Source organism: Pipistrellus kuhlii, unplaced genomic scaffold (assembly GCF_014108245.1).
Source record: "Pipistrellus kuhlii isolate mPipKuh1 unplaced genomic scaffold, mPipKuh1.p scaffold_m20_p_2, whole genome shotgun sequence".
NCBI classification, from domain to species: domain Eukaryota; kingdom Metazoa; phylum Chordata; class Mammalia; order Chiroptera; family Vespertilionidae; genus Pipistrellus; species Pipistrellus kuhlii.
In genome coordinates, this window is record NW_023425515.1 from 4,983,868 (window position 1) to 5,007,663 (window position 23,796).

General features: G+C 58.0%; 1 protein-coding gene and 1 non-coding gene across 6 annotated transcripts in view; both read left to right on the top strand.

The window, feature by feature from the left end:
* Nucleotides 1-23,796, top strand: part of TRPM2 (transient receptor potential cation channel subfamily M member 2) — a 46,752-nt gene that overhangs the window by 19,997 nt on the left and 2,959 nt on the right. For all 5 annotated transcript variants that reach the window (XM_036445343.2, XM_036445341.2, XM_036445342.2 and 2 more), the window contains 20 exons: nt 1,088-1,209; nt 1,469-1,822; nt 4,413-4,550; nt 5,723-5,852; nt 6,010-6,155; nt 6,984-7,096; nt 8,314-8,527; nt 9,248-9,366; nt 9,821-9,953; nt 10,396-10,567; nt 15,337-15,520; nt 16,843-17,024; nt 17,257-17,389; nt 19,508-19,595; nt 20,018-20,105; nt 20,249-20,406; nt 21,134-21,210; nt 21,375-21,476; nt 22,420-22,506; nt 23,015-23,120. In XM_036445343.2, coding sequence (XP_036301236.1) covers nt 1,088-1,209; nt 1,469-1,822; nt 4,413-4,550; nt 5,723-5,852; nt 6,010-6,155; nt 6,984-7,096; nt 8,314-8,527; nt 9,248-9,366; nt 9,821-9,953; nt 10,396-10,567; nt 15,337-15,520; nt 16,843-17,024; nt 17,257-17,389; nt 19,508-19,595; nt 20,018-20,105; nt 20,249-20,406; nt 21,134-21,210; nt 21,375-21,476; nt 22,420-22,506; nt 23,015-23,120 — 2,846 coding nt within the window. The remainder of the gene's footprint in view (nt 1-1,087; nt 1,210-1,468; nt 1,823-4,412; nt 4,551-5,722; nt 5,853-6,009; nt 6,156-6,983; nt 7,097-8,313; nt 8,528-9,247; nt 9,367-9,820; nt 9,954-10,395; nt 10,568-15,336; nt 15,521-16,842; nt 17,025-17,256; nt 17,390-19,507; nt 19,596-20,017; nt 20,106-20,248; nt 20,407-21,133; nt 21,211-21,374; nt 21,477-22,419; nt 22,507-23,014; nt 23,121-23,796) is intronic.
* Nucleotides 23,074-23,134, top strand: LOC118725106. The gene has a single exon (XR_004989852.1). It is a non-coding gene; the product is annotated as a Z6 small nucleolar RNA (small nucleolar RNA).

A 23,796-nucleotide genomic window follows, 5' to 3' on the forward strand; every position in this document is an offset into this window, starting at 1 on the left:
CTTTTCATTTTGGGGTTGTAAAAGCTTTGGTAGACTCTAATACAAATCCTTTGTCAGATGTAGGTGCTGGGATATTTTCTCTTGGCTCCTGGTCTGCTTTTGTATTTCCTCCAGGGTGTCTCTGAAGAGCAGAAGGCTTAAGCGTTAAGGCATTTTAATTTACCAACTTGTTCCTTTCATGCTCGTGTTCTTTGCACCCCGAGAAACCTTTGCCCATCCCCGTGGTTGCAAATGCTTCTTTCTATCCATCATGGCAACTCAAGGGCACGGTTCTTAGGCTTACGTCTGTGACCCACCTGAGTTAACTTTGTGTGTGGTGTGAGGTAAGGGTCAGAGTCCTTCTTTTATTTATTTATTTTTTCCTTCCCCAGACAACAACCTGTGTTTGAAAATGTTAGACCCGAAAGAGAGAACGTAAACTAGTTGGGCAAAATTCTTGCGTGACCTGGGTGAGGTGGTGGTTTTGGAATGAAGACTGAAAAGGAGCTGAAACGGGTTTGGCTCAGTGGATAGAGCGTTGGCCTGCAGATGGAAAGGTCCCAGGTTCAATTTTGGTCAAGGGCATGTGCCTTGGTTGCGGGCACATCCCCAGTAGGGGGTGTGCAAGAGGCAGCTGATGGATGTTTCTCTCTCATCAATGTTTCTAACCCTCTATCCCTTTCCCTTCCTCTCTGTAAAAAAAAAAAAAAAGACTGAAAAGGAGTGGGACAGCTCCGTGGCGGGAACGTTTTAATGTGAACGTAGAAGGGCCCACCTTCTGGAGACTGGAGACTGTGTGCTCCTTCAGCTTAGGGCTTGACCAGGAGGTGGGCTGGGCAGGGGAGCTGGGGGGAGCCAGATGGCGACCAAAACCCAAGATCGCCTGGTTCGAACAGTGGAAGGAAAAGTTTGTATAAAGGTGTGTGTGTTGGGGGGTGGGGGGAAGACTGCAACAGAGCCCTGTACTCGCTGAATTAAAATCACTGAGAGCTGAGGCTGGTGCCCAGCCCGGCCTCTCTGGCTTTGTTAGAGGGCAGGGGTGCTGACGGACAGCGAGCGGCTTCGAGGTCCAGCTTGGAGCCTGGGATGCTGGGTTTCTCACCTGCAGCCTCTCGGAGCCACGACCACTTTGGCCACGAGAACTGGGACCACCAGCTGAAGCTGGCAGTGGCGTGGAACCGCGTGGACATTGCCCGGAGCGAGATCTTCACGGATGAGCGGCAGTGGAAGGTACGGCCTCTCGGGGCTGCCCTGGGGGTAGACGGAGGGGGTGTCACTGGTCCCACAGGAATCATGCTGCAGGAGCAGGATGGCCTCTGTCTAGATCCAGCCCTTCTCTTGGTGGAGAGTGGCCCAGCCAAGTGTCTCCTCCCTAAACTGGAGACCACAGTTGTCCCCACCCAAGGGGGTTGAAGCCCAGGTTACGGGGGAGGGGGGCTGTGAGGGGAGCGATGACCAGATGCAGCCCCCCCACGGCGCTCTCCCTCAGCCTTCAGAGCTGCATCCCATGATGACGGCCGCCCTCATCTCCAACAAGCCCGACTTCGTGAAGCTCTTCCTGGAGAACGGGCTGCGGCTGAAGGAGTTTGTCACGTGGGACACGCTGCTCTACCTGTACAAGAACCTGGACCCCTCCTGCCTGTTCCACTGCAAGCTGCAGAAGGTGCTGGCCGAGGAGCCGGAGCGCGTGGCCTGCGCGCCCACCCTGCCCGCCGTGCAGATGCACCACGTGGCGCAGGTGCTGCGGGAGCTCCTGGGCGACTCCACGCAGCCGCTGTACCCCCGGCCCCGCTCCAGTGACCGGCCGCGGCTCCTGCTGCCCGTGCCCCACATCAAGCTCAACGTGCGTGCTGGTAACGTGGCCCCCGCTCCGCGTGGCCTGCAGGCTGGGCCACGGCTGGGTCCTTAGCGCTTTGTGAGAAAATATTTGGGTTACGTTTTTATTTTAGAAGAGAAATACCCTTCCTGCCCTCCTCTCTGCTCAGCTGCCAGGACAAAGGACAACAGACTGGGGCTTACACAGCAAAAGTAAGGCCTTCCTTCTTGGTTGCAGACCGCCTTTCTTGTGCTTGTGCCCATCGGGAGAGAGTTCTCTGTGCCGCTTCCTCTTCTTCTTTTTTTCCTTTGTTTTTAAATGTTTTTAAAAATACGTATATTTTTATTAATTTCAGAGAAGAAGGGAGAGGGAGAGAGAGGTAGAAACATCAACGATGAGAGAGAATCATTGATTGACTGCCTCCTGCAGGCTCCCTGCTGGCGACCAAGCCTGCAACCCAAGCATGTGACCTTGACCGGAATTGAACCCCAGGACCCTTCAGTCTACAGGCTAACGCTCTGTCCACTGAGCCAAACTGGTTAAGGCTGCTTTCTCCTCCTCCTCCTCCTTCTCTTCTTCCTCCTCCTCCTCCTCCTCCTCCTCTTCTTCTGCTTCTGCTTCTGCTTCTGCTTCTGCTTCTGCTTTTGCTTCTGCTTCTTCTTGAGCCAAATTGGTTAGGGCTGCTTTCCTTTCTCCTTCTCCTCCTCCTCCTCCTCTTCCTCCTCCTCCTCCTCCTCCTCCTCCTCCTCCTCCTCCTCCTCCTCCTCCTCTCTCCTCCTTCTCTTCTTCTTCTTCTTCTTCTTCTTCTTCTTCTTCTTCTTCTTCTTCTTCAAATTTCTTTATTGATTAAAGTATTACATATGTGTCCTCATCCCTCCATTGCTTCCTCTTCTTATAAAGACTCTAATCCTGTTGGGTCAGGGCCCCACCCATATGACCTCATTTAACCCCCACTACCCACTGCCTTGGAGATCCTGTCTCCAAATACAGTCACATTGGGAGTTGGGGAGTTAACATATCAATTTGGGGAGGGACATAAGTCAGCCCATAACTTACTTTCTGAAAATTTCAAATGATACAAAAGGTTATGTAAGGAAAATGATTCCCATTATGCCCTAGACCCCAAGTCCTGCTCACCGGGTGGGCTCACAATTCACAATATCCCACCCATGTCTGTGTGAGGTGCTCTGGCGCTGGTGTATCATCAGGGAGTAGTTGTCTGGTCATTAAGGCTTTATAAGCCGAGCCTCAGTGCTGTTTTGTCAGTTTCCCTTTGAGAACTGGAACTGCTCTTTGACCTTAAGGGATTATTTTAATAGGTTTTCTGATTGTGGAATGTTTCTATTGCTGTTTTGACTCTCACCTTGATGGCAGGGTAAGGTGTGTTTAATATGACACTGGGTTCTGTTGCCAATATTTTCAGGGTTTTTGCATCCAAATGTTTAAGGCTTTGATTATACTTTTATCTTGGGAGCTGTCTTTGCCAGGTTCTGGTACCAGTTCTGTGTCAGTCTTGTAAAACTCACTGGCAAGCCTTCCTTCTTCCTCTGCTCTGGAACAGTTGATGGGGCTGGAATTCACTGATTCTTACAAGCTCAGCAGACTCCCCTGTGAGTCCATTGGGGCCTGGGGCCCTTTTTGGGTAGAAGCTCTGATAACTTCCTCATTTTCTATCCTGATGATTTCTCTGTGGTATTGGTGGTGGTTCCTGCAACCTAAAATCATATTGTTTTTTTTTTCCCCTGCTAGAAAATGACCCACTTCTTCTGGGTTTTTGCATGTGGTTGTTGTCCCAGGCAAGCTCTGCCTGACCCCTGAGAAAGGCGTGGCTGTGGTTGCATTACCCGTGTTTGTGGTTCTGCTCTCCTTGATCCCAGTGTGGTGTTTAAGATACTCAGCGGGAAGGTACTTTAGAAAGTCCGAAAGAGAAGCTCACCCTTGACCATGTCTGCAATTTAAGAAGATAAGCTATTTTTTAAAATAAAGATGGGCATTTGGGAAACTTCCAGAACCACTTAGAGAAAGTGCCATGTTGTGTGTGAGACGGAGGATGGGAACTCTGTCCCTGGGAATTGTTTCCAGGCTGGCTGAGTGTGTGTTTACTGACTGACCAGCCGGGAAGCCTCGTGCCCCTCTGCTGCCTGAGTGTGTCTGCCACCCAGTGCCTTCCTGTCCTCACAGTCCCTCAGGGTCTGCCCAGCAGCCTTTCCTGCTTGCTTTCTCTTTCACAAGACACGGTGTGGGTCCCTGAGGAGCTCATAGCCATGGCTCTGGCAACAGACTCTGTGTTAGAATTTTTCTCCATAGACAGGGGCTTTGATGGGGTCGGGTAGGACCAAGGAACCTTGAGCGGCCTGGAGTGTTACAGGATCTGCAAATGTCGGTGCAGGAGCCACTGGTATCCCACCTTCTGGATGTTCTTACGTGCATCCAGTGATGGTTTTTTAACCCCGGTGTTCATGATGCTGTTGAAAACGCAGGTGGCAGGGCTCGTCCCCCCGGGGCAGAGGTTGAGAAGACGTGGGCTGCACTCAGGACCTGCACCCCGCCAGGCCCCTTGGGGAACCTGATGCTGGCGGGGACCTGGGCAGGGGCTCTGACTGTCCACCACTCACAGGTGCAGGGAGTGAGTCTCCGTTCCTTCTACAAACGCTCGTCAGGGCAGGTCGCCTTCACCATGGACCCGGTCCGCGATCTTCTCATTTGGGCCATCGTCCAGAACCGCCGGGAGCTGGCAGAAATCATCTGGGCTCAGGTAACCAGATACGCGGGCCAATGACGGGGCTCCAGCAGGGAGCTTGGCCAGCAAGTCCAGCACTGATAGCAGCAGGGGGGGTGGCCAGAGCCTTGGAGGGAGGGCAGAGGGCATCACAACACCTGAAGGGACTCGGGGTGTCCAGTGTTGAGACCAGAGGGCTTAGCTCTAGGCAAGACAATAATTGTTTAAAAGGTGAGACACACAGACTCCTGCAGGTCCATGCAGGGAGGAGGCTGGCCAGGAAGAACCATCCTCTGTGGGCCCTGTGGGTTCTGGGGGTCAGCGCCTGAGCGGTGGCCGTTCTGTTCAGAGGCTGCAGGGCAAGCTCTGTCCCTGGAGGGGCTGCGTCTCCCCATTGGCTGTTGGGGATCTCCAGGAGACAGCAGGCCCTGGTGCCCCTGCCTGAGCCTGGCTCCAGCCGATTCTCCTCTTTAAGGAAAAGTAAAATTAGTAAGTTTTTCTCAGAGAGGCCCCTGGTTTTAGCGCTGGCATTTCTGAATTGCTCTCAAAGAGTTAGCTTTCCCCCAGTTGTCACCAGCAGTGTGGCATTGGAGGTGGTCCTAGGAGGTTCGTCCTTCCCCAGGGGCAGGGTGGTCAGCACTGGGCCGGGCCTGACTGTGGCCTCAGGTCCCCTGTGGGGCTTGGGGGTGGGGATGGTGGAAAGCCAAACGCAGACTCCCAGGCTCTGACACCAGCCCTCATGCTGGGCCGGCGCTGCTCCTGCACCCAGCACCTCCGGGCTGTGGTTTGAGGGCCTCCATGAGGTTTTCTCAGTCCCCCTCTGGGCCTGGCTGGCGGTGCCACAGAGGCAGGGTGCCCTGAGCATGGATGGAGACTTTGCAGGGCCTGCTCCTGTTTCTCTCCATTGGTGCTCTCTGACCCTCAGCCCCACATCTGGGGTTGACCAGATGCCCTAGGAGCTGGGCCTCCTGCCAGCAGTGCTGTGCGGGTGCCCTGTGTCCAGCTTGTGACTTCCAGGGGCCCATGCAGAAGGCTGGGCCTCAGAAATGGTATCTGTGTTGATGTGGGTGACCCAAATGGTCTGTAAAGAGAAGGGCCACAGCAAGCAATGCCCAGGGGCCCTTGCTCTCCCGGGGTCTCTGCCTTTATCACCCCGGGCGGTGTGTCTGTGGACCATGCGGGCCCTGACGGTGGCTCCCCTGGCCCAGAGCCAGGACTGCATTGCCGCGGCCTTGGCCTGCAGCAAGATCCTCAAGGAGCTCTCCAAGGAGGAGGAGGACACGGACAGCTCCGAGGAGATGCTGGCGCTCGCCGACCAGTACGAGCACAGAGCCATCGGTGAGTCGACGGGCCGGGCCTCCCGCCTGCCCAGCACCCTCAGCGTCCCTCTGAGGTCCTCCTTGCCCAGATGTCAGTTCCACTCCTGTCCCATCTGTGCCGTCTGGAGGGGCCCTGGGTGGGGATCCTGCTGCTGTGACGGTCCCACTCTCCGCAGGCGTCTTCACCGAGTGCTACCGGAAGGACGAGGAGAGAGCGCAGAAGCTGCTTACCCGGGTGTCCGAGGCCTGGGGCAAGACCACCTGCCTGCAGCTGGCCCTGGAGGCCAAGGACATGAAGTTCGTGTCCCACGGGGGCATCCAGGTGACCGCAGGCGGGCTGCTTCTGGGAATAGCCGCCTGGTGCTGTCGTGGTGATGCAGCCTCCGCCCAGTAGAGGGCGCACATGTCCACCGGTTTCAGGTCCATTTGGAAGAGGGATGATGCCCGACCTGTGGGTCACCTGCTGCAGAGCCCGGAGGCCCTCCTCCCCCCTGTTAAGGGGGAAGGAAACTAATGCTAAAGGAGAGGCAGGACGTTAGTCACCTCCACACAGGGTGCTCCTACCTGGACGCGCGCGCCCCCCCCCCCCTTGTGGCCCCAGGAGCCAGGGCTGTGGGCATCCCCCTCCTGGGGCCTCGGGAGAGGGCGGAGCAGGGAGCCCTCCACGAGCTCCGGAGCCTGGAGTTTGGCAGGTGCCTCCAGAACACCAGCACTGCCATGAGCACCACTTCGTGCTGTCACCATGCCCATGGAGCACTGCCATGCTCCATGCTGTGCTGGGGCCTGGGAAGATGGTGGGGAGGAGTCCTGTTCTCTCTTTTATTCCCCCGCCTCCACACAGTGCTCAGAGGGGCCAGCTGTGAGAGCCAGGGAGGAGGGCCCTGAGCCACAAGCCAGGGTGTGGCTTCCTCTCTCTGCCCTCATCTGCGGGAGAGCCCAGCCTGCCCACCGGGAGCCGCTCCTCACTGGCAGGTGGCAGGCTGCCCTGTGCCACTCACTGACTCATGTTTGGGGGGGGCAAAGGGCACTGTGCTGAGCATGTGGACTCCCCCTCAAGGGTGGAATCCTGCCTCAAGGGTGGGCCCAGGGAGCCCCAGGGGAGGATGGGGTGAAGGGCCCACTGTCCTGAAGCTGGCCCCTCTGTCCACAGGCCTTCCTGACCAAGGTGTGGTGGGGCCAGCTCAGCGTGGACAACGGGCTCTGGCGGGTGATCCTGTGCATGCTGGCCTTCCCGCTGCTCACCACCAGCCTCGTCTCCTTCAGGTGCCACCCAGCTGCGGGGCTGTGGGGCTGTGAGGCTGTGGGGCTGTGAGGCTGCAGGCTGTGGGGCTGCGGGCATGTGGGGCTGTGGGGCTGCGGGGCTGTGGGCTGTGGGGCTGGGGGACTGTGGGGCTGTGGGGCTGTGAGGCTGCGGGGCTGTGGGGCTGTGGGGCTGTGGGCTGTGGGGCTGCGGGACTGCGGGCTGTGGGGCTGCAGGGCTGTGAGGCTGCGGGCTGTGGGGCTGCGGGGCTGTGGGGCTGCAGGGCTGTGAGGCTGCGGGCTGTGGGGCTGCGGGGCTGTGGGGCTGCAGGGCTGTGAGGCTGCGGGCTGTGGGGCTGTGGGGCTGCGGGCATGTAGGGCTGTGGGGCTGCGGGCATGTAGGGCTGTGGGGCTGCGGGGCTGTGGGGCTGCGAGCTATGGGGCTGCGGGGCTGCGGGCTGTGGGGCTGCAGGGCTGTGGGGCTGCGGGCTGTGGGGCTGCAGGGCTGTGGGGCTGCGGGCTGTGAGGCTGCGGGGCTGTGGGCATGTGGGGCTGCAGGGCTGCGGGTGATCTCAATGCCCTCACCAGGGGCAAGTTGCGTGTATTCTCAGGGCAGTGACTGGATCCTAGATGGTGGGGATGCATCAGGCAGGAGGCAGAGGGAGGGGCCTCACCTGTGCCAAGCTCCAGCCTGCCCTGAACACCCACCTGCCCTGAACACTCACCTGCCCTGGGCACCCACCTTCCCTGAGCACCCTCCTGACCTGGGCACCCACCTGCCCTGGGCACCCACCTGCCCTAAGCACCCTCCTGACCTGGGCACCCACCTGCCCCGGGCACCCACCTTCCCTGAGCACCCACCTGCCCCGGGCACCCACCTGCCCTGAGCACCCACCTGCGCTGAGCACCCACCTGCCCTGAGCACCCACCTGCGCTGAGCACCCACCTGCCCTGAGCACCCACCTGCGCTGAGCACCCACCTGCCCTGAGCACCCACCTGCGCTGAGTGGCTGAGGATCTGTTAAGGCTCCATGGAACCAGGCCACGGGCTCAGTTGGGGTCCTTGCTCTCCGGGGCATCTGGTGGGGCTCTGCCGTAGCTGTGTGTGCAGGGCGATAGGGGGTGTCCGCCCTCCGCTGCCACAGGTGTGAGCACATGCGGGGCGCCCTGAGCACAGGGGCCTGGGTCAGGGGGCTCAGTGCCCAGGCCGCAGGCCCCTCACGGCCGCGCCGTCGTCGCAGGGACCGGAGGCTGCAGGCGGTGCAGGGCCTGGCCCGGGTCCGCGCCTTCTTCAATGCGCCCGTGGTCATCTTCCACCTGAACATCCTGTCCTACTTCACCTTCCTCTGCCTCTTCGCCTACGTGCTCATGGTGGACTTCCAGCCCTCGCCCTCCTGGTGCGAGCGCCTCATCTACCTCTGGCTCTTCTCCCTGGTGTGCGAGGAGCTGCGGCAGGTGCATCCAGCCCCCCCTCGCCGGCCTTGGGGGAGTCTCCCTGCCCACTGGGCCCCTCCCGCCCGCCACGGTCACTGTCTCCCGGGGCCCTTGGGCCCCGCTGCTCACACTGTGTAACCGTCCCACCTGTCGGGACCTGAGCAATGGAAGGAGGTGCGGGCCACGTGGTTCTGTCCCCTGTCTGCCAGCCTCCCCCTGCCCTCCTCCCCTCAGGCCTCTGCAGCCAGACCTTTCCAGGAGGGGCCAGGCTCCCAGGGGCCGCCCACAGCCGAGGGCATTCCCTTCTCCCCTAGTCAGCCCGGTGGTCCATGAGGGACCTGGTTGTTCCCGGGGGCCCCCTGCCCCACCGTGCAGCTGCCTGGGCCTGGGGCCTGGTACCCAGAGGAGGGTGTGGGGACCCCTGCCAGGCTCTCATGGTCACTCCAGGGTCTCCCCCTCCTCTTGGAGCTGCAGGGACCTGGCTCCGGCCTGTGGGGAGGGCTTCCCCAACACTCATTTGCATACGGTGCATTTGCATACTGCACATTTGCATACGGGGCAGGGCTGAGGTCCTGCACCTGGAGGTGGGTCTCAGTGGCTCCTCCGCGGTGGTGGGAACGGTGGGAATCCGTCCCCTCCCCTCCCCTCCGCAGTAGCCTCACTCTCCAGGAGGGGGCGAGCATTGTACTTGGGGTAAGATAAGAGCCAGGGCAGCCAGGCCCCATAATGGTCCTCTCACAGCTCCTCTACGACCCTGACGAGTGTGGGCTGGTGAAGATGGCGCTCCTGTACTTCAGCGACTTCTGGAACAAGCTGGACATCGCCGCCATCCTGCTCTTCGTCGCGGGTCTGACCTGCCGGTGAGCGGCCTCTCCCCTGGGCGCCTGCCCCCAGCGGTGGCCTCGAGGCTGGACCGGAGCCGGCCACCCTCGGGGACTTGGCTACCTCTGAATGGGTCTGTCTGTCCAGTGGGCGACCCTGCCCCCCCGGGGACGGCTGCCACATGCACGGTCCCCTTTCTCCATGAAGCTGAGGGCCCCCTCCAGCCTCCTGAACCAGGATGCCTGCACAGCTGGCTACCTGCCCGAGGCTGGGCTTCTAGATCTTTCTGGAGAATAAGCACTGCACCCCACCGGAGACTCTGTCCCCTGAGCTCACACCCAGTTTTTAGCTCTTTGGGGCCCAGGAATCGCGAGAGCTCTTTGCTCCAGGGACCACACGTGGGCATGGGCATGGGCATGGGCAGGCGAGCGGCTGGCTGGGGACAGGCTGTGGAAGCAGCAAGCTGAAGGCCCTGACTCTGCCCTGGGGCAGGCTGATCCCAGGATTGCTGTACCCCGGGCGCATTGTCCTCTCTCTGGACTTCATCATGTTCTGCCTCCGGCTGATGCACATATTCACCATCAGCAAGACGCTGGGGCCCAAGATAATCATCGTGAAGCGGATGGTAAGGAGACGAGGGGCCTGATGGCAGCTGCAGGCGAGGCGTACCGGGGCTTAATGCATACACACCCCTGCTTGGCCCTGGGCGCTCACCTCCTGGCACACCTGTCTCAGGGCTTTTCCTGTATACCTCCTCTTCCAGACAGCCCTCCCTGATTGCCACAGCACATTCCTGATCCCTGTCACAGCTCCTGTTGATCCCCTCTGTGGGTCACAGTCACATCCAACCCCCCCTACACATTGGGGTGTGCTCAGGACCCCATTGGGATGTGGCCGCAGTCCCCCAGGGCTGTGTCCCTGGAGCACCCGCAATGTGGGTGTCGGTACTTCTCCCTCCACTGCGGGGTTCAGAGCCAGGCAGGGAGGGTGGAGGGGGGGGGTCCACCTGTGGTCAGGGAGAGGAAGGCGTGCGTGGGGCTGCAGCCGGGACCGCCTTGTCTCTGCAGATGAAGGACGTCTTCTTCTTCCTCTTCCTGCTGGCCGTGTGGGTTGTGTCCTTTGGGGTGGCCAAGCAGGCCATCCTCATCCACAACGAGCGCCGGGTGGACTGGATCTTTCGGGGGGTGGTGTACCAGTCGTACCTCACCATCTTCGGGCAGATCCCGGCCTACATCGACGGTAAGACGGCCTGACCGCGGCGGGAGAGGAGCCCCAACGCCAGCCAGGGTCCTGGGAGCTCACGGGGCGAGGAGAGGAGGGTGGGCATTCCCCACGGGCCGAAGACCGCTCCTGGGGGGGAGTTCCCGGGGTCCCCCTGGGAAAGAAACGGCAGGTGCACACATTGTCGAGCTGAGTGAGCAGGGAAGGCATCAGCCGGGGTGGGGATGGGTGCTGAGCTGCACCTCAAAGACTCGGCTGAGATCCGGGTGCATCGAGGGTGTGGCCTGGGGCACTGGGCATCAGTGACACCCCCTCCCCAGCGTTAGTGCCTCCCTATTCCTTCTCTCCCCTCCCCCCCGCCCATTCAGAAATAACTTCCTCCTTCTTAGATGGAAAGAACGCTTTGTGTATACGGAATTTTGCCTTTACTTGCTAATTTTAGAATCTAAAATTTAGGATCTAATTTTACATTTGCAGATATCCACTCACATTTAGAATCTGATTTAACATGTGCATCACCCCAAAGGACACCCATACAGATCAACAGTCACTCCCCATCCCCTCCTCTGCTCAGCCATAGGAAACCTCCAATCTACTTTTCATCTCTGTAGATGTCTTTTGTGGACACTGCCTATAGATTGGAGGACGCAACATGTAGTCTCTTGTGTCTTGCATAATGTTTTCAAGATTCGTTCGTATCTGCCTAACCGGTTTGGCTCAGTGGGTAGAGCGTCGGCCTGCGGACTGAAAGGTCCCAGGTTCGATTCAGGTCAAAGGCATGTACCTAGGTTGTGGGCACATCCCCAGTAGGAGGCGTGCAGGAGGCAGCTGATTGATGTTTCTCTCATCGATGTTTCTAACTCTATCTCTCTCCATCCTCTCTGTAAAAAATCAATAAAATATATATTTTTAAAAAGATTCGTTCGTATCATAGCCTGTATTAGCATTTTACTTCTTTGTGGCTAAATAATATTCCATTGTTGCAAGGTATCTCACTCCTTTTTTTGTTTCTTCCTAAGAGGGTGAGCATTGGAGTTGTTTGCACTGTTTGGCTGCTATGAACACTGTAGCTGTGAACAGTTACTTAGAGTTTTTGTGTTGAAATTTTTTAACTTCTCCTGGATATATTCCTATCAGCAAAACTGCTGGGTTAATGGTAACCCATGAGATACTGCAAACTGTGTTCCTTAGCGCCTGCTCCGTTTTTATCCCCCTGACCGTGCTCGGGTTCTAGTTTCTCCATCTCCTCACCAGCACCTGGTCCTGGCCGGCTTTCTTCCCCCGGCAGGTGCGGTGGGCGTGGAGTGTGACTCGCTGTGGTTTTCGTTTGCTTTTCCCTGACGCTGTGAAGTTGAGCACCTCTTCATGTACTGACGGAGCCGTTTCTGTGTCTTCTTTGGAGTAATAACTATCCCTAACCTTTGCCCGTTTTCTAAGTGGGTTGTCTTATTATTAAAGTGTTAGAGTTCTTTACATATGGATACCATCCCATTCCATGGATCTGTATGTCTGTCCTTGTGTTAGTACAACGCTTTCTCGGTTATTATAGCTCTACATTAAGTTTAAAAGCCAGGAAGCTTGAGTGTGTCCTTCACCTTGGTTCTTCTTTCTCAAGATTGTTTTGGCCTCTGGGTCCTTTGGATCCATATGAATTTTTGGATCAACTGATTAATAATAATAAAAAAAGATAAAAAGATAAAAAGGCATCTAGGATTTTGATTGTGAACATGGGAGGTCTTTCCACTCACGTAGGTCTGTCATTTCTTTCAGTGCCATTTTGCAGTTTTCATTGTATAAGTCGTTCTACTTTTATTAAACTTATTCCTAATTGTTTTCTTTTTTTTCATACTGTTGTAAATGGAATGGCCCTATTAATTTTGTTTTGTTTGTTGCTACTGTATCAAAACATACTATATTTTGTATCTGGAAGTCTTTTTTTTTTTTAATATACATTTTATTGATTTTTTACAGAGAGGAAGGGAGAGGAATGGAGAGTTAGAAACATCGATGAAACAAAAACATCAATCAGCTGCCTCTTGCACACCCCCTTCTGGGGATGTGCCCGCAACCAAGGTACATGCCCTTGACTGGAATTGAACCTGGGACCTTTCAGTCCGCAGGCCGACGCTCTATCCACTGAGCCAAACCGGTTAGGGCTCTACTGGAAGTCTTGCCAAACTTCTTTATTAGATCAAGTTGATTTTTTAATGGGTTGCAGGGGATTGCTCTATAGAAGATCATGTCATCTGCAAGTAGAGATACTTTTACTCGTTCCTTTCCAATCTGGATGCCTTTTATTTCTTTTTTTGCCTACTTACCCTGCTGGTACAATGCTGAGGATAAGTATTGAGAGCACATCTCTTTATCTTGTCCTGGATCTTAGGGGGTGGGAAGCTTTTAGTTGTTCACTGTTAAGTACGATGTGGTGAGTTTCCCAGAAATGCCCGTTATCTGATTGAAGAAGTTCCCTTCTATTCCTGGTTTCTTGAGTGTTTTTATTATGAAAAGCTGTTAGATTTTGTCAAATGCCCTTTCCGCATCTCTTGAAATGTTATTATATTCATTGATTTTCAGATGTTCAACCAGCTCTAGGCTCCTGGGATACATCTCACGGCATCACGGTGTATATCCCCCTTGCAGGCTGCTGGGCTCAGAGTCCTAGCATGTTGTGAGGGGTTTTGCATCTTATTCACAAAGGGAATTGGTCTGTAGTTTTCTTGTCATGTTTTGTCTTCTTTTGGTATCAGGAGATGCTGGCCTCATAGAGTGACTTAGGAGGCACTCCCTCCTTTCTTATATTTTGGAAAAGTTTGTGGAAGATTTACCTTAATTCTTCTTTAAACACTTGGTAGACTTTACCAGTGAAGCCATCTGGGCCTTAATATGTGTATGTGTTAAGTTTTAAAATTATGAATTCAATCTTGTTACTTGTTGCAAGTCTATTTGTATTTTCTATTTCTTCTTCAGTTTGGTAGTTTATGTCTTTCTATGAATAGGTCTATTTTTCTAAGTGAACTAATGTGTTAGCATGTAGTTTTTTATAGCAAGTCTTTATGGTTCTTTTTATTTTTGTAACGTTGGCAGTGCTGTCCTCTTTTCATTTATGATTTTAGTAATCTGAGCCACTTCTTTTTTCCTCCCTTGATGCAGTGTAGAAAGAAGGTTGTGATTTTGTTGCTCATTTTCAAGAACCGGATTTTGGTTTTGTTCATTTTCTTGTTTTTAAAAAATACTTTATTTTAATTATTTGCATTCTGGCCTTTATCACTTTCTTCTGCTTGCTTTGGATTTAGTTTGCTTTTCTCTTTTTAGTTCACTGAAGTGGAAGGTTATGTTATTAATTTGAGCTCTTCTTCTTAATATACACTGAGTGGCCAGATTATTATGATCTCTGAATGAATAATAACCTGGCTACTCAGTGTATATCCTATATAATAAAAGGCTAATATGCAAATTGTCCCCTCAACCAGGAGTTCGACCAGGAGACAGGCTGGCCAACCACCCATGTCCCCTCCCCCTGGCCAGGCTGACCGGACCCCACCCATGCACAAATTCACGCACCAGGCCTCTAATACACACACACACACACACACACACACACACACACACACACACATGCTGAGTGGCCACATTATTATGTATTCAGAGATAATAATAATCTGGCCACCTATGATAGTGAGTTTCTAGCTCAGAAAATTAGTAACACTTTCAAAAATATATTTGATTACAAAAACAAAACAAAAACAGTGCATAATCATTATTGAAAAAATTTAAAAATTCAAGCTTAAGTACAAAGAAAAACGTGGTCCTCAATCCACATCCCAGAGTTAACCACTATTAACAACGTGGTGTGTTTCCCTAGGTATTTTTTCATGTACCACTCAAATTTATGCTTTATGATATGTCCCTTCTCTACCATGCCTCCTTCTCTCTTCACTAGTTTTTTTTTTTTAATTTATTTATTAATTAAGGTGTCACATATTTGTCCTCATCCCCCCATTCCCATCCCAAACCCCTCCCACGCATACCCCCAGCCCTCTGTTGTCCGTGACCACTGGTTAGGCTTGTATGCATGCATACAAGTCCTTTGGTTGATCTCTCCCCCTTACCCCTCCCTTACCTTCCCTCTGAGGTTTGATAGTCTGATCGATGCTTCCCTGTCTCCGGGTCTGTTCTTGTTCATCAGTTTATGTTCATCATTTCCCCTAGATGCGTGAGATCATGTGCTACTAGAAATACACTTATAAGAACCGAAAATGAGACAAGCAATAATGGTTATGCTGAGAGGCAAATGAATCAGTCTGTAGTGAGTTTCTTTCTGGGCCAACAGTTCTTTTGAGACCCAATTTCAATGTCAAACAGTTCCTTATGTGTACATGTCATCAATGACATTTAGCTCTGGATGGTGGACAAATGGTGGTGATGCCGGTTTGTCCCTCTCTGGTTGCAGGTTGCCCAGGATCTACACTAGTTGTTAATTTCCTCCTTTTGAATCCTCTCCACTGCATGGGGCTCTCCAGGCTGGGACCCGTGTGTGAGCAGTGACAGCAGCCCTCCCGGAGCCAGCCTGGGACATGCTGGTGGGATGGCTGGTCCTGGGCAGGGTCCCGTGCCAGCCTGCAGAGGAGGCTGGCTCGGGGGGCTTCCGTTGGCAGCCTGGAGATGCCTGGGTGCAGGTGGACGCCTCTCTTTGGGGCTGAGCTGCCAGCCGAGGTCACCCAGAGGTGCAGGTGCCCAGGCCTGTGCCTGCATGGCTTTCTTAGTTCTCTGCCCCCTCCCCATGCTAGGCGTGGACTTCAGCCTGGACCATTGCAGCCCCAATGGCACTGACCCCTACAAGCCCAAGTGCCCTGAGAGCGACGCCAGCCGGCAACATCCCATCTTCCCCGAGTGGCTGACGGTCATCCTGCTCTGCCTGTACCTGCTCTTCACGAACATCCTGCTGCTCAACCTGCTCATCGCCATGTTCAAGTGAGTGCTTGGACCTAGGTCCAGCTCGCTGACACGCCCCCCCCCCCCATCGCCATCACCACCATCGGTGCCAGTGGACCCTGAGCTGGGACCCAGGACCCAGACGCTCTGAGGTGCTCTGTTCAACCCAGGCTGGACTGGGCCCACCACTCTCCCTGCCCACTGATGTGTCTCTCCAGGGCACTGCTGCTGGGGACCAGCGGTCTGGTCATTCAGCCTTCCCCTTATCAGCCAGGTTGCTGAGGTTGTCACTTTCTGGTTTGCTGGGACACACCCTGAACATGTGCTTGACTCTGATACAGAGGCCGAAGGGGCTCTGTCCTATAGCAAGGAAAGCAAGTGCTTAAAAAAAAAAAAAAAATAAATAAATAAATATATATATATATATATATAGATATATATAGATATATATAGATATAGATATACACACACACACATATATACATACATATATATATATATATATATATATATATATATATATATATATATATAATTGATTTCAGAGAGGAAGGGAGAGGGAGAGAGAGAGAGAAACATCAATGATGAGAAAGAATCTTGATTGGCTGCCTCCTGCATGCACCCTACTGGGGATCTGGGGATCGAGCCCACAACCCAGGCATGTGCACTGGCCAGAATGGAACCTGGGACCCTTCAGTCCACAGACTGATGCTCTATTCGTGGCACCAAACTAACGAGGGCGCAAGTGCTTTTCTGAGCAAACGTGCCTTCCTGTTGCAGATACTGTCGCTTCTGTTTGTTGGATTGAACCGATAGACTCCTTTTATTTTTATTATTTTAAAAATATTTTTTATTGATTTCAGAGAGGAAGAGAGAGAGAGAAACATCAATGATGAGAGAGAATCACTGATTAGCTGCCTCCTGCACACTCCTGTACACCTCCTGCACAGACCGAGCCTGCAACCCAGGCACATGCCTTTGACCGGAATCAAACCCAGGACCCCTCAGTTCACAGGCCGACGCTCTATCCACTGAGCCAAACCGGCCAGGGGCCCACTAGACTCCTTTTAGAGTTCAACACCAAGACAGGGTCCATCTCCCACGATGCCTGCTTTCTTTTATCACCAGCAAGGCGTATACACCACGATCCTGGCATTCTCTCCTTCTCCCCTGCCTCGCAGGCAGCTCGGGATTCTGCGTCCGGCTGCTCGGCTGTCTTTTTCTGCCCCCAGAGTCACCCTCTGGGGAGGTGTGTGTCTGGTCCTGGGCCAGTGAGATGGCGGGGAGGGGTGCCTGTTCCTGCTTCCTTGCACTGCGTCTGGTCATTCTCTGTAACCGGCGTGCCCCTTGCCTCCCGCCAGCTACACGTTCCAGCAGGTGCAGGAGCACACGGACCAGATCTGGAAGTTCCAGCGCCACGACCTGATCGAGGAGTACCAGGGCCGGCCCCCGGCCCCGCCCCCCTTCATCCTGCTCAGCCACCTGCATCTCTTCATCAAGAGGGTCATCCTCAAGATCCCCGCCAAGCGGCACAAGCAGCTCAGTGAGCAGCCCTCTGCTCTCCCCGAGCGCTGTCCTCGGGGGTCTCGGGGTCACCTGTGGGCTCAGGGTGGCTCTGGCGATTCCTTCTAGAGTCCTAGAAGCTTGGGAAGAATGCAGACGGTGCAGGGCAGGGAGCTCCCAGCAGGCCCCTCGGGGGTGGGCGTGGCTCAGGGGCAGGACCCCAGGGGGGCCTGGGCGTGGGCCGGGGCCCCTCATGCGTCCTCCCCATGCAGAGAACAAGCTGGAGAAGAACGAGGAGGCCGCGCTCCTGTCCTGGGAGATCTACCTGAAGGAGAACTACCTGCAGAACCAGCAGTACCAGCAGAAGCAGAGGACGGAGCAGAAGATCCAAGACATTAGCAGCAGGTAAGGAGGGGCCATTCGGTTCGGAGACATGCCAGGCACATGGCCCTCCTCAGTGGTCACCTGGGACGGGAACCCTCCGTGCCATGGCCAGAGCAACTCTACCAGCACTGGACCTGTGTCCTCCAGCTGACCCACAGTCCTCCCTCTGGGTCTTGGGAAGGCCATGTGCTGTGGGCGGGGCTGACCCTGAAAGGCTGGGGTAGGCTGGAGGAGGGGCAGGTGGGCCCGCAGGAGGCCAGCTGGAGGACGGGAGGGTGGACAGTGAGCACGCCTGCACTCGGCTACGCCTCAGCTGCCATGGGGCTGGGGATCAGCACATGCTCAGTTCCTGCTCAGCTCTTCCCACCCCGCTTGCTTCCAGGGTGCCAGGTCCCTGTTGGGGAAGAGGTCTCTCCCTCCCTCTCTCCACCCTGCCCCCCAGCCCTGTGGGCACCAGAGGGCCTGGCTGCCAGGGACACAGATGTGGAAGAGCTTGGTCTTGTGTGTGTGTCACTGTGGGCCAGGAGGAGGGGGCATGGGGACATGTAGTCATGGCAGCTCCTGGCCTGGCACCGAGGTTCCTGCAGGCCATAGAGAGGGCTTCCTGGGGAGCATGCACCCCCCACCCCCACCACCCACTTCTCCTAAGAGACAGGCACCTGCCTTTCTCCATCCCTCGGCTCATCTGTGAAATGGCGACAGTGACAGTATCCATCGCCTGGAGTCCCTTCCAGAACATGGGAGCACGTGTGAAGCGTGAGCAGTCCCTGGGCTAGAGTCACGCCAGCACACACTGGCTGTGTGTGGCTTTCTGTCACCGTTGCGCAGGAGTGATGGTGCCCCTACATGGGCGTCTCCTCTCCCTGCGTCGGGCGAGGGATTCCGGGCCCAGAGGCAGCATGGCACCCAGGCTGAGCCTGCCCCTCAGGGCGCTCCTTGGTGACGGGGACAGTTCCTGCTTGTCATAGGGGCTGAGTCATAGCCAGCCAATTGCACGTGGTCGCTTTCCCCCCAGCAGCCAGGCTGGCCGGGGACAGGGTGCTGAGCAATCACGTGGTTTTTCGGAAACGAAGCAACACATAGCAAGGGCTCTCAGTGAGGTCATTATCTCCCCTTTCCCTCGATAACCTTCACCGTGGGCTGCAGCCCAGCTCAGGGTGCAGCGTCACTGAAAGAAGAGACAGGAAGGGAAGACCTCTGACTATAAACAGCCAGAGTCTGGTGGACTGGGCTGTGGAATTATCTCACCCATACACACAGCTGGACTAGGCTGGGTGAGATGCCCACACTGTAGCTAAATAAGACAAAGCCCAAGCAACCGTTCCCCAAATGACAGCACGGCCTTCTTGCAGACCCCGGCAGCTTCGTTGCATGTGCCTTAGGTCCTGGAGCTCATGGCTTCGGGGAGGGGCTCGGCCACGGGTGCACCTTACACCTGCGTCTCCCGCCAGCATGCTCTGTGGGCAGGGGGGGTGGCGGTGGGAGCCTGGGGCATCCGCTGGCTAAGAGGTCTCTCTCCTTGGGCACCAGGCAGTCTATACAGGAACATGTCCTGCAGGCACTGCTCTGCCACCCCAGGCCCCGACCGGCCTCTGACTGTGCACTCCCGAGCCCCTGTCTCCCCAGACTCCAGGCCCCATGCCCCTGAGCTCCAACAGCTGCCTCCCAGCCCCAGCCCTCCAGCGTCTGGTACTCAACTGCCCATACCTCGTCCCGGCGCCCGATGCCCATGCCCGCTGCCTGATATAAGAACACCTGGTGCCCCAACACTCAGCCACCTTGATCCTTGGCCCCTGGGCCCGGCCACAATGGCAGGTGGGCCCAGGCCAGGGCGTGGAGAGGTCGCAGGATGACCCCAAGCGAAGAGTCATCCTCTGAGCGCCAGGCTTGTAACCGACTCCCTGAAATGTCACGGGAACAGCCCGCCAGCCTGTCCAGGAGAAAACAAGCCCATGCCCCACCCCCCACCCCCCCAAAAAAAGAACATGTATTATAAACATTAAGAGGAAGACACTTGAAATTAAGGCCGACAGAGCCCCGGCTGTGGACTCGGAGGAGGCCGCCATCGGCAAGCTGGCCCCGAGCCGCCTCACCGCCCAGCCCCGGCAGCCCGCCAGGCTCCGCTGTGCACTCTTGCAGGGTGGACACCATGGTGGACCTGCTGGAGATGGACCGGCTGAAGGGTTCGGGCTCCATGGAGCAGAGACTGGCCTCCCTGGAGAAGCAGGTGGGTTTCGGGCCGGGCCTGTTTCTGGGGCTCAGATCCGACGGGCCTGGCTGTGGGGCCTGGCTGGTTGGAGAATGAGCACCTGGGAGCCACCAAGAGGAGGTGGGGAACGTGGGGCACCTGTTCCTCATTGGGAAGAGCGCCCTCTTTTCCCTCTGGAAAACTCCGCCCGAGCCCCCTGGCGGGGCTCCAGCACACGGCACTGCGAGGCACCACGTAGGGGCTGGTCTAAGGCGTAAACTCTCGTCCCCTCCTCCGGCCTCCTCTGGCCTATCCCCCGACCTGGGGGGCTGTGGGGGCCGCCCCAGCCCTGGCTGCCTCAGCCCTCCTGGCTTCCTGGCCGCCCGGGGAGCGGCAGCCACAGGGGTGGCCCGGGCAGGTGGGCAGGCGCTGACCGGATGCCGTGTGGGACCCCCTTGCAGGTGGCCCAGACAGCCAGAGCGCTGCACTGGGTGGTGAAGACCCTGCGGGACAGCGGCTTTGGCTCGGACGAGGGCGCCCCCGCCCTGGGTGAGTGGGTGGCTGTTGCTCTGAGTCCGGGGACCGTGGGGAGGAGAGGCACCGGGCAGGGCTCCTGTGGGCCTGGAGGAAGGACTGAGAGGTGCCCCCCGCCTGTGGGCCAGCTTTGCCCACGCTCCTGTGGCTGTCCCCAGCCTCCCAGGCGGCCTCGGAGGGGCAGGACCCGGAGCTGGACGGCAGGCAGAAGGCGGAGGACCTGGGCGACACCCACCACATCAACGCCCGGCACCTGCTCTACCCCAACTCCCCCATCGTGCGTTTCCCGGTGCCCAACGAGAAGGTGCCCTGGGAGGTGAGCGCTGTCCTGGCTGCACCCCGCTTCCCCCCGGGCTCGGGGGCCGGGTGCTGGGAGGAGCTGTCCGGCCTGAACCCGCTGATGTGGCCGGGCACCCGGTGGGGTGGCCCACGCAGAGTCACAGGGGCATGCTGGACAGATGCGGCCCCCGAGGCGCAGGTCCACACAGCGGGAGGTGGCAGAGCTGGGACGTGAGCCTGGGGAGCCCCATGAGCCTGTGATGCACAGAGAGACGACCTCCCCTCACCTCTGGTCGCCCCACATGGCCAGGTCCCCCTGTCCCCAGGGCATGGCCAGTTTCCCCCTTTCCCGAGCGCCAGGCGAGGGGAGCATCTGAGAGAGGGAACGAGAGGGAGGCATGGGTCACGGCATCCATGCCAGCCGCAGGCTTTGCCCTGGCCCTCCCGGAACATTCCGGGTTGGTACTTCCATTGCCTTCTCTCCAGCCCTGCCAGTCGGAATCCTCACCTCTCAGGTCCAGCCAGCCGACCTGGGATGCCTCCTCTGGACACCAGTTCTGTCTCCAGCCCTGGGCCTGGGTCCTGAATGGCAAGACTCTCAGGTCTGCCCAGCTCAGAGCTGCTGCGGGCGCCTGGCATGGTCTCAGGTCTCAGGTCCCGGGCCGTGCGCGCCTGGAGGAGCAGCAGCTGCCGCAGTCCCCTGGGGGCCTGGGCCTGAGCTTTGGACGGGGGGACGGTCTGAGACAGACCCCTGTTCTGTGCAGACAGAGTTTCTCATCTACGACCCGCCCTTCTACTCGGCCGAGAGGAAGGACAAGGACTTGGTGGACCCCGTGGGAAAGTGAGTGTGCGCTCCCCCTCACACCCAGGGCCTGGACGGCCCCTTCGCCCTCCCCAGAGGCTGGGACAGGCTGGGAGGGCCTCTCAGGTGTGCTCACCCAGCGCCCTGCCCTCCCTTCTCGCCCTCTCTGACCCGGGCCTGACTGCTCCCCCGTCCTCCCCCAGCGCCCTGGACCCTCTGGCCGGGATCACCTACAACGCCCTGGACGGGCCCACGGACCGCCGCAGCTTCCACGGCAGCTACGCGGTTCAGGACGGGTTCCCCCTGTGAGTGCGGCCCGTCCCCACCACAGGGCCCGCCGCACGGGGCCTTGGGGGCGTTCCTGCTGGGGCCAGCTTTCCTCTCCGGGCGACGAGGCAGCCCCTCGGTGTGCCTGCCCGGCTTCTGGGAGGAAGGGCCTCCTGGCTGGGGCTGAGGGGGAGGAAGGGCCTCCTGGCTGGGGCTGAGGGGGAGGAAGGGCCTCCTGGCTGGGGCTGAGGGGGAGGAAGGGCCTCCTGGCTGGGGCTGAGGGGGAGGAAGGGGCCGGCTGGGGGCCGTCAGAGTCTGAGGAGGACGACAGGTGGCTGGGGATGTGGAAACCCCAGGGAGCAGGCGGAGCAGGGCCCTGAGGGAGGAGGCAGTGGCGGCCTCTGCGGAACGTTCTGGAAAAGGTGTGCTGGGATCCGGAGGACAGGCTGGCCGCGTGGACTGGGACAGCGGTCAGACCTGGGTGATGGGCTTCTCCTCCTGTTTTAGTGGTGAATTCACACGAACCCACCCAGTGCCCAGCGTTCGTTCTTTCCGAGAGGACCGGGCAGGGTGGAGGAGTCAGGCCTGCCCAGGGGGGACGCTTGGTCTCTGTGTCAGGGTCCTGGGCTCGGGGAGCTGGGACAAGCCACGTGCTGGGGCCAGGTCTCCCCGGCAAGTCCACGCTGGTGACCCCTTCTTGGTCTGAGGCACAGCCTCTGGACGCCCCTGGTGCCTGGCCCGGGACCCCCGCTGCCCCCCCCACACGTGTGGCTGGCACGATCGGTCAGTCCCGCGCCCTCGGCCACAGGAAGGCCACATTGACACCCGATGCATCTGCAGGGGGGCCAGACCTTGGCTCCTCAGGGCACCCTTTTCTTTTCCAACCGACCCCACGGCACCCTGAAGCCCCCGCCTCACCCCTCGGGGTCCCCACGGGCTGGTCCTCCCGGCGGCAGGCTGAGCAGGCCCCTCTCCACCCAGGAACCCCATGGGCCGCACAGGGCTGCGCGGGCGCGGGGCCCTCTGCTGCTTCGGACCCAACCACACGCTGCAGCCCGTGGTCACTCGGTGAGTCCGCCAGGGACGAGGTCACCCACTCCCCCCATGAGGGACCAGCCTGTCCTCCCGGGGCCCTCCCCATCCGCCCAGAGAGCCCCGAGGACAACTCCCTTTGGGTACTTGGCGGCAGCCTCACGGCAGGACGCACCTTGAAATACAGGGCAGGCCCAGGCCCAGGCCCGTTCTCCTTCCCAACAGAGCTTCCCTCACTACCTGTGGGTCCCTCCCTCACAGGCCTGTGGGAGGAGGGACAAGACAGCTAGGACCCATGGCCACGGATGAACCAAAAATAGGCAAGATGTGGCCCAGCCGGGTCCCTAAGAAATAGTCTCCCAAGGCTGGCCGTGCTAGTCCTCCAGCGGCCACGGGATGGGGAGACCCCCTGATGGCGCAGGACGGGAGCAGGTCCTCAGGGAGGACGCAGGGCTGGGCCCTGGGGAGGCTGAGGGTGGGGGCTGCGGTGCTGGGGGCCTGGCACAGAGCCTGGGAGGGCAGGTGTGAGCCGGTCCCTCTGCAGGTGGAGGAGGAACCAGGACGGAGCCATTTGCCGGAGGAGCATCAAGAAAGTGCTGGAGGTGCTGGTGGTGAAGCACGTCCTGGCAGAGCACTGGGCCTTGCCAGGGGTGAGCCACCAACGGCGCCCGCGCCCCCGTCACTCGTCCTCCATCCGTCCGCCCACCCACGGAACGGCACCAGCCTGCGGCCTCTGCCCGGCGGTCCTGGCTCCTGTCCCTGGCGCCTAATGACAAGGCCGGGGACTGGGTGGTGGCTGCAGGTCTTTGGAATCGATTCCAGGGCGCTGGGCAGCTCTCGCCCTGCACCCCAAACCCCGTGGCTCCCACGTGAGGGAGTGTGGCTCTGAGCACCGGGCACGGAGGGGTGTCTGCTGAGCCTGCACTGGCCCCGGAGTCCGAGGCAGATGGACATGGCCGTGCGGGGCAGTGATGAACAAGCAGGGTCCCCTAGGTGGGCGGGGGCAGAGAGGGGCCGTGTCCATGGACAGGTGGCTTCGGGAGTGGCCGGGAGCCCAGGGCGGGCACAGAGGTGAGAGATGGGGTCCGGGGAATGCAAACAAACAATAAAAACACAGCCCTCCCGATGGCGGCCAGGGGGTGGAGGTCAGGGCACTGGCGACCTCACGGGGAGCCGAGAGGCACCAGAGTCCGGCGGGCACTCCTCCCAGGCTGTGCCTTTGGCCTCACAGCCCTGCTGTGGAGCCGGCCGACGTGGGCAGTGGGCTCTGGGCAATGTCACTCTGGCCCCGAGACAGTCAGACTGCCAGGCGCTGCCGGCCCGCGG